Genomic DNA, 9033 nt, shown 5'->3' with positions numbered 1-9033 from the left:
TTACTTGCTCTTACGGAATTAGCGAAATAGTTATGAATGGCGCAGTACACGTCACAGCTTGTAACGCATTATAAATATATAAGGATTCGGTTCTAGCCTTTTAACTTCAACTACATCTGTTCATACCTGATTTTTTTCCACAAAAACGCTATCATTCACAAAAACGCTAAGTAAAATTCACTAGGTTTGTGATGTTAGGTCATAAGACCCCTTTTTCATACAGTGGTTCAACTATACTCTCACTAGAAAATACAATAATCATACTTTTCAGCAACTGAAGAAATGGCAATACACATGAAGTGTCACCACCTGGAACCATGTAGTGAACTGCGATTTCCAAAACTGCGCGAATCAAAGTTTTGATAAATGATGCAAGGGAATCTCTGCTGGTCTAAAAAAAAAAAAACTCCCACCAAAAACAACTATTTTTTTTACTTTCCTAGGCTTTGTGTAAAATAAAACAGACTAAAACAAATCGAAAAATAAGTCATTTATTGTCAACTGATGCAAAGTGTAAATCACAGATGGTAGACAGTTTATTGGGGACCCACAGTGTAAAGTACAGAGTGTAGACTGTCACTTAAATACAGGGAAAAACCTCTGATAAATTATAAAGTGTAGAATGCGATTAAAATCTTTGATAGAGCTTAAATAGCGAACCTTAATGTAAAAAGAACAACATGTAAACATCAATAATCAAGTATTTTTATGGGAAAAAATCCCCCCCCGGCAAAAATAAGATTTACCTTTTTAGGAGAATTTTCAAGGAACAAGTAAAAGATTTGGCAAGATTTTATCCCATCCATTTGTAAAACAATTTTCTATAGCCCATATTTGTTCTTATATGGAGTTAATTCATCTCCTATGACAAACAATATTCAAATTGACAACAAAATCTTACACTACGTTCATATCTACAAGTACAGCTAAGATATAGAGCACTACACAGACACCATACAACTTTTGACTTTATAAAAATGACATTTATATCCCAGCATCCTTTGCAGAGACAACCATATCCCAGCATTCCGTGCAAACTGAATCCTACTCCAAAAACTTTTGTTCATAATGGTCTATACTTCCAATTACTTGCTATACTTCACTGTTCAAAGTTGCAAAATGAGGACAGTTGGCATTAAATTTGCAAAGAAACATATTCGGAAATTTCACTTCAAGAGAGAGACCCTCAAATATCAAAAGGGAAGGGCGCCTTTAAATATCATCCTTCAATAATAATTGGGGGCTGTTGTATTTTTGCAAAACTGCTTGACATACAAATACAATTTCCATAAAACTTAATACACACAAAACTCCATACAAAATGCACTCCCTACCATAATATAACTCTGTACAAAATAAGGTCCCATTTCTATACTTCTTTTCATATTCTAAACAAAATTTCCATATTTCAAACAATCCAACAGATGTACAATCTGAACTGTACATCTTACATAAAACATCTTGCTTTCATTTCATTGACACTAATGTAGTGTAATGCTATCTGTCATGATACACATTGCTGACAAATGATACGTAGTTCTAACGTTGTTTGACATTTTATTGGCCCATGTGGATCTGATCTAGTGGTGATTGGTGGTCTACAAGGTCAACTGAGGTCAAGAGCTGACAGAGAGAGCATCTTTGAGGAGTGAGGCAACATCAGAGGAGCTTTCTTTGTCCGAGCCTGGAAGAAAATTCACATTCCACTGCTTTAATGTTTACACGTGGTGGTTTTTGCTATTTGTTTTTGTGTTTTTATTATTTTTTTTAGTGACTTTAAGTACAATATTAACAGTCTAACAAAGACTAAATTTAATGTCATACTTGATAAAATCATTAAATAAACAGTTATAACAGAATAAGCCTTGACACCAGTACATAATATTACTCAGAAACCGCAGGACTTTGAATATTCAGCTTGATGTTTATAGAAAAATCACAGCTGTCGGTACCGATTCAAACTCAATAAACAAAGTCACAGCTGTTTGTGCTGCTCAACCACAGTCGGCAAAACGTTTAACTGAAAATAGTTAATGTCATAACCTGTATTACTGAGTAGGGTATACTTTTGTCATACCCTGTATTACTACACATGACTTACTTTCATCTGTAGTGATATCTTTCTCGAGTTTGAGTTTGTCCCGAGCACACCTCAGCATTCCTTCCTCTACCGTGTCCTTACTGATCAAACGAATCACTGAAACCTCCCTGTTACAAAACAAATATATCTATATAAGTATCAAATCTCTATCCTTAAAAAATATTACTACCATCATCTAATTATCACTACAAATTATTCCCCAAAACCTGTCCTAACAAGAGTACAGCAAACGGTGCAAACATATGCCCGTCTCAGACAGTGAAATTCTGAATTGATACATGTATCACACACGTTCTGAATAGAAAAGCTTTAAAGTACGTCACGGTGTACCAATCCATCTGTGAACTGGTTATGCATTTCTCTGAGAGGGAGGTGATGACAAAATGTCATTGCAATATCTGCATCTACATGTATGATGAGAAAAAGTCCGGGAAACTATTTGACCTACTTTTAACTTTAAAGTAGGTCACGGTGCACCAATTTAAGTTCAAACGTGAACTGATTAATAATATGCATTTCTCTGAGAGGGAGGTTGTGAAAAAATTTCAGGGCAATACCTTTATCCATAACGAAAATTACTTGGAAAACTACCTAAAGTAGGTCAAGGTGCACCAATCCAGCTGAAATGCAAACTCACTCTTACAATTCTTAAGGCAGAAATTGTGACAATATTTCAAAGCCGTCCATGCATCTGTTACAGAAAAAAGTCTGGAAAACATTACCTCGGACAGATGTCTGTCTCAGTGATTACCTGTCTGTCTCGGTGATTACCTGTCTGTCTCAGTGATTACCTGTCTATGTCAGTGATTACCTGTTTATCTAGGTGATTACCTGTCTGTCTCGGTGATTACCTGTCTGTCTCAGTGATTACCTGTCTATGTCAGTGATTACCTGTTTATCTAGGTGATTACCTGTCCATCTCAGTGATTACCTGTCTGTCTCGGTGATTACCTGTCTATCTCAGTGATTACCTGTCTGTCTCAGTGATTACCTGTCTGTCTCAGTGATTACCTGTCTTGGTGATTACCTGTCTGTCTCGGTGATTACCTGTCTGTCTCAGTGATTACCTGTCTTAGTGATTACCTGTCTGTCTCAGTGATTACCTGTCTATGTTAGTGATTACCTGTCTGTCTCAGTGATTACCTGTCTGTCTCAGTGATTACCTGCCTGTCTCAGTGATTACCTGTCTATGTTAGTGATTACCTGTCTGTCTCAGTGATTACCTGTCTATGTTAGTGATTACCTGTCTGTCTCGGTGATTACCTGTCTGTCTCAGTGATTACCTGTCTGTCTCAGTGATTGTCTGTCTCAGTGATTATCTGTCTGTCTCAGTGATTACCTGTCTGTGTCGGTGATTACCTGTCTATGTCGGTGATTACCTGTCTGTCTCAGTGATTACCTGTTTATCTTGGTGATTACCTGTCTGTCTCAGTGATTACCTGTCTTGGTGATTACCTGTCTGTCTCAGTGATTACCTGTCTGTGTCGGTGATTACCTGTCTGTCTCAGTGATTACCTGTCTGTCTCAGTAATTACCTGTCTCTCTCAGTGATTACCTGGTTTGCCCTACTCTATGACACCTGTCTTCAGCCTGTTTATCATTGTACGGGTTGAAGTCTATGTCATGGATAATGACGACATTAGCCGCTGTGAGGTTGATTCCCAAACCGCCAGCTCGTGTGGACAGCATGAAGATAAATATACTTTCGTCTTTTGTGTACTTGTCGATCAACTCTTGTCTGGAAATCAGATCATTAATGGGTTAAGTCTGGAAATGATATCATTAATGGCTGGTAACAAGTGATAAGGACTATATTTGCCCACTAAATTCGACATTCAAGCTCTCCTTTCAAACTTTCAGTGCAACAATCCCAATGCAACCCAGTGATTGCTCTCAATTTGATAAAAGTGATGTAAACCTGACTTAGTTAGTATATCAGTTTACTGCAATATTTGGTATTTTGACAGAAAATGACCATTTTTTACATACAGTAGTTTTTCTTGCATTGTTTTTGACAATATATACTCTCTAAAGGGACTGATTCACGATTTTCTTCCAAATTTTGTTCTTCACTTTAAATAATCAAAATCTACAGTCTAATATGTTTAGAAGGTTTCACTAAAAAATTAAGGTTATTCATCATAACGGAAGCTCATTATAGAGAGTTTATTATTTGTTTTAAAAACATAAAATTGAGGTGTGTTATTGTTTACAGGGTTTTCAAAATAAATGGATATTCATCCAAGTTAATTATATATCACATCTCAAGTATTCTTTAGGTAAAATGTATCCTTTAAAAGTTAAAATTTGTGATTGTACAATATGAAGATGCTTTAAATTACAAAATTAACATTTCACTGGTTTGTTTGTTTACATAAAAAGACTCAAGTCTTTGTTTACATAACACAGAATCAAAGCCAAAATATTGCTCTTATCCTCGCATTTAGACAGTCCAAATTGTGGTTGTCAACATTAAATGAGCTATATTTTTAATTTTTAACATCAAAAATGAAAAACATTTCTTTCGAAAAACGTGAACCAGTCCCTTAATGACTGTAAATAACGTACAAGTGGAATTTTTAGCAAGACATAAATTGAACGATTTTTCCATAAAAATGGGTATTATATATTTAGCGAGAGCTAAATTTAGCGACGCTATAATTCCATGAAAGATAACTTATCACCTACAATACGGAATAAATACTTAACGATATCCAATTTTAGTGATCTCATCACTCTCACTGATAATGACAAAATTAAATCCTCACTAAAAATTCTGTGTATCCAGTATCAGAGGCAAATCATATGAATCTGTATTGCATATCATCTTTTTCCAAAAAAAAAAAAGAAGAAGAATTTCTAGTGTTTTTTTCAAAGCTTTTAAAAACGTTTGAGTTTCACAGGTGTCCTGAAATGTTCATCATTCCTCTGTATGTTCTTAAGTAGGTGAACCTTGTACATCAATGCTATCCATGTGATGTTAATATACACAAGACAATACATAGCAGAAACAAGTTCTCCCTAACAAACATACTGTATATCATAATCAGATGTCATTAAAATATGTATTGGGGTACCCCTAATTGGTATAATTAACTGATTTTACATTTCAATATTACAATTGTATACCAAGTAAGAAAGAGCAAGATGTGTTTGTAAAACACTGGTCTCCTGTATGGCAAAACTTCAAGGTCGAGGTGATGAGGTAAAAAAAATTTGGTATGCAGGTGTTGTCAAAAGGAATACACGTGGAGAACATGAAAGCCCTAGCACCATCTATGGCCACAGTTAAAGTATAAAGTTTTTGCAGAAAAACAGGCAGACGGACAAACTAAAAGGTACATGCCCCGGGATCTCTTCATTTTAAGGATACAAAACTGTGGCTATAATCTAATTATGACTTCAGTCAGGAACTGTGTGGGTACTGACCTGTCAGGGACTGGCGTGGAGCCGTCCAGACGTAGGTACGAGTATTTCTTCATCTTCAGGAAGTCCTCCATGATATCCATCATCATTGTAAACTGACTGAAGAGTAGAATCCGGTCTCCCTGAAACAACCACAATCTATATATAGAACATAAAAACCCTGAAACAACCACAATCTATATATAGAACCAGAAACCCCAGAAACAACCACTATCTATACACAGAACATAACAAGATGTACTGTGAGCAATGCTCACTAAGAATACCCCCCGCTTACCCCAATCTCCCAAAAGGTGTTGTTAATAGGTATAAATTACCTCTTTCCTGAGTGTAAAAATATGGTATGCATTTGTAGAAGAAAATGGAAGATATAGTCCAAACACAAATCCATGGCATCAACCTATAATTTTGACCTTGAGATCAAAGGTCAAGGTCATAAAGAGGTCATGAATGTACATGACACATAGTCTCATGGTGATACACCCATGTCTTATGGTATGACTATGTCAAAACCCTATAATCAATTTTGACCTTGAGGTCAAAGTTCAAGGTCATATACAGGTCATGAAGGTACTCAACACATCGTCTCATGGTGATACACTCATGTGTCAAATATGATATGCCTATGTCAAAGAACAAAGAAGTCATGGCCCGGACATGAATCCATTGTAAAAACCTTTAATTTTGACCTTGAGGTCAAGGTCATATGGAGGTCATGAAGGTACATGACACATCGTCTCCTGGTGATACACTCATGTGTCAAATATGGTATGCCTATGTCAAAGAACAAAGAAGTTATGGCCCGGACACGAATCCATTGTAAAAAACCTTTAATTTTGACCTTGAGGTCAAGGGTCAAGGTCATATGGAGGTCATGAAGGTACATGACACATCGTCTCATGGTGATACACTCATGTGTCAAATATGGTATGCCTATGTCAAAGAACAAAGAAGTTATGGCCTGGACACGAATCCATTGTAAAAAACCTTTAATTTTGACCTTGAGGTCAAGGTCATATAGAGGTCATGAAGGTACATGACACATCGTCTCATGGTGATTTACCTGTGTGCCAAATATGGTATGCCTAAGTCAAAGAACAAAGAAGTTATGGCCCGGACACGAATCTGCACAGACAGACAGACGGACGGACAGACAGACAGACAGACAGAGTGATTCCTATATACCCCCCCAGAACTTCGTTCGGGGGGTATAAAAATCCTGAAACAACCACAATCTATATATAGAACATAAAACCCCTGAAAAACAAGATGTACAGTGAGCAGTGCTCACTAAGAATACCCCCCGCTTACCCCAATTTCCCAAAGGGTGTTGTTAATAGGTATAAATAAACTTCAGTATTATGATCCAAAAGGTATCTAGGAACACAGCATCTCCATGCGATGAAAAAAGTCGTTAAAGAATTTAAATGGAAACCATATTGCTACTTCGATGTCCAGTGCGCGTGACCTTTGACCTTTTGACCCCAAAATCGATAGGGAACATCTTCATCCCATCGGTAGTCCATATATATGATATGGTGACTGTAGGTGGAAAGGATAATGCTTTAGAGCCCGGAAACCATTGCGTCTACAGACGGACGGACGGACAGACAGACGGACGACCCGATTCCAGTATACCCCCCCACAACTTGTTGCGGGGAATATAAAAACCACAATCTATATATAGAACATAAAACCCCTGAAATAACCACAATCTATATATAGAACATAAAACCCCTGAAACAATCACAATCTATATACAAATGTATATAAAACATAAAAACTCTGAAACAACCACAATCTATACACAGAACATAAAAACCCTGAAACAACCACAATCTATATATAGAACATAAAAACCCTGAAACAACCACAATCTATATCTTGAACATATAACCCTGAAACAACCATAATCTATAAATAGAACTCTGAAACAACCACAATCTTAATCGAGAACATATAACCTTTAACATTGACATTTTATCCTGAATTTAAGGGACTCCCTGGGTACTGTGGAGGCTCGTCGTTCAGTCTGATAAGCGGAACGTGCCAAGGATTTGAAACTGTTAAATAGATCTATGCAGTTCTAATTTTTTCTTTTTGTTGCACAAAACGAACTCCTTAGATCCTCCTCTGTCACAGTCATATAATGATGTACGTCAAAATGTAGACATGACGTCACACACCTTCTTACCCTGTCTTTCATCACCATTGCATTTTGTTAAAAATTAGGCCTAATGGTGCAATGTATTTTGGAGCTAGGAGACCACAAGATTGGGATGAAAATCCACTTAAGTCCACAATCTTAGTCCAAGATGTGACTTTGCAAAATCTCTGTCACAAATGTTGCATTTTTTAAATTATTACACTCTCAAATAGGTTCATAGAGAAAAATGTGATTTGTAGTATAAATATATATGTATGTAACTCTATCACAATTAACTGAACATGCGTGGAACATATAACATGATTGTATATTGTATATTGTTTAACGTCCCTCTTGAGAATATTTCACTCATTGCCGGTGAAGGGCTGCAAAATTTAGGCCTAAACTCGGCGCTTATGGCCATTGAGCAGGGATCTTTAGCGTGCCATACCTGCTGTGACATGGGACCTCGGTTTTTGCGGTCTCATCCAAAGGACTGCCCCATTTAGTCGCCTCTTACGACAAGCAAGGGGTATTGAGGACCTATTTTAACCCGGATGCCCAGGGTAACATGAGAATTCTTTTAGATTGTACATGCGCTGAACATAAAACATGAGAATTGTTTTAGATTGTGGAAGCTCACCTTAGAATTACTACCGTTACATACCTGAGATTTATGAGACTGCATGAGTTTTTCCAGTTCTTGGAATTTCCCTGACTCTGTGATGACATCATTATCTAGTTTGTAACTCCCTAAATATTTCTGAAAGCAAATAATGAAACACATTGAACTATAATTATTTGTCAATAACTTAAACTGGTCCTCTTACTTTCGCAATGTTATTTTGTTAGGCTGATTCCCTGCCCTATTGCTACCTTGTATTGGTCACACAGTTTCATGATGTCATAGTCGTTTAACATCGCCATGTCCTCGTAGATAAACTCTGTCAGAGCCCCCCGCTCTCGGTGTGATGGTTCCTGTACAAAACAATGGCGTTTGTATTCAAAATCATTTCACAGGCATTGTTATAACAAAAAATTTAAAAAGATCTTTCTAGCCAAAGATTTTTGATTTTCCTCCCCCAGCAGGGGGTATACAGGGGTTCAAGGCTCCCAGCTGAAAATGGATATTTTGACTTCAAGAGGCTTTTCAGAAAATGAATTCTTTGAACCAATTTTGAGGTTTTTTAAATTTTATAAAAATGCCAACAATAGTAATATTGGTTCCTTACGCAAGGGTCTTACGCACATTTTCCAACACTTGACTAAAAGGTTCTTCAAAAGGTGGACCTTGGCAATGGCATTATTAACATTACTGCCTTCTCTTTGTACTACTTTTATAAACATTTTTGTAAGGCCC

At 36.7% G+C, this 9033-nt stretch overlaps 2 protein-coding genes across 3 annotated transcripts in view; both read right to left on the bottom strand.

Moving 5' to 3' along the window:
* LOC125674919 (uncharacterized) overlaps positions 1-9033 on the bottom strand; it is a 64981-nt gene that overhangs the window by 10994 nt on the left and 44954 nt on the right. The window lies entirely within an intron of this gene.
* LOC130052486 (SWI/SNF-related matrix-associated actin-dependent regulator of chromatin subfamily A containing DEAD/H box 1-like) overlaps positions 476-9033 on the bottom strand; it is a 33996-nt gene continuing 25438 nt past the window's right edge. For both annotated transcript variants that reach the window (XM_056157623.1, XM_056157624.1), the window contains 6 exons: positions 8550-8651; positions 8341-8436; positions 5531-5649; positions 3657-3839; positions 2102-2208; positions 476-1684 (listed from right to left, as the gene is read on the bottom strand). In XM_056157623.1, coding sequence (XP_056013598.1) covers positions 1617-1684; positions 2102-2208; positions 3657-3839; positions 5531-5649; positions 8341-8436; positions 8550-8651 — 675 coding nt within the window. In that variant the 3' untranslated portion in view covers positions 476-1616. The remainder of the gene's footprint in view (positions 1685-2101; positions 2209-3656; positions 3840-5530; positions 5650-8340; positions 8437-8549; positions 8652-9033) is intronic.

The sequence above is a fragment of the Ostrea edulis genome, chromosome 3 (assembly GCF_947568905.1).
Source record: "Ostrea edulis chromosome 3, xbOstEdul1.1, whole genome shotgun sequence".
Lineage (NCBI taxonomy): Eukaryota > Metazoa > Mollusca > Bivalvia > Ostreida > Ostreidae > Ostrea > Ostrea edulis.
The sequence above is the reverse complement of the archived record's forward strand: the minus strand, read 5'-3'. Positions and strand labels throughout refer to the sequence as shown.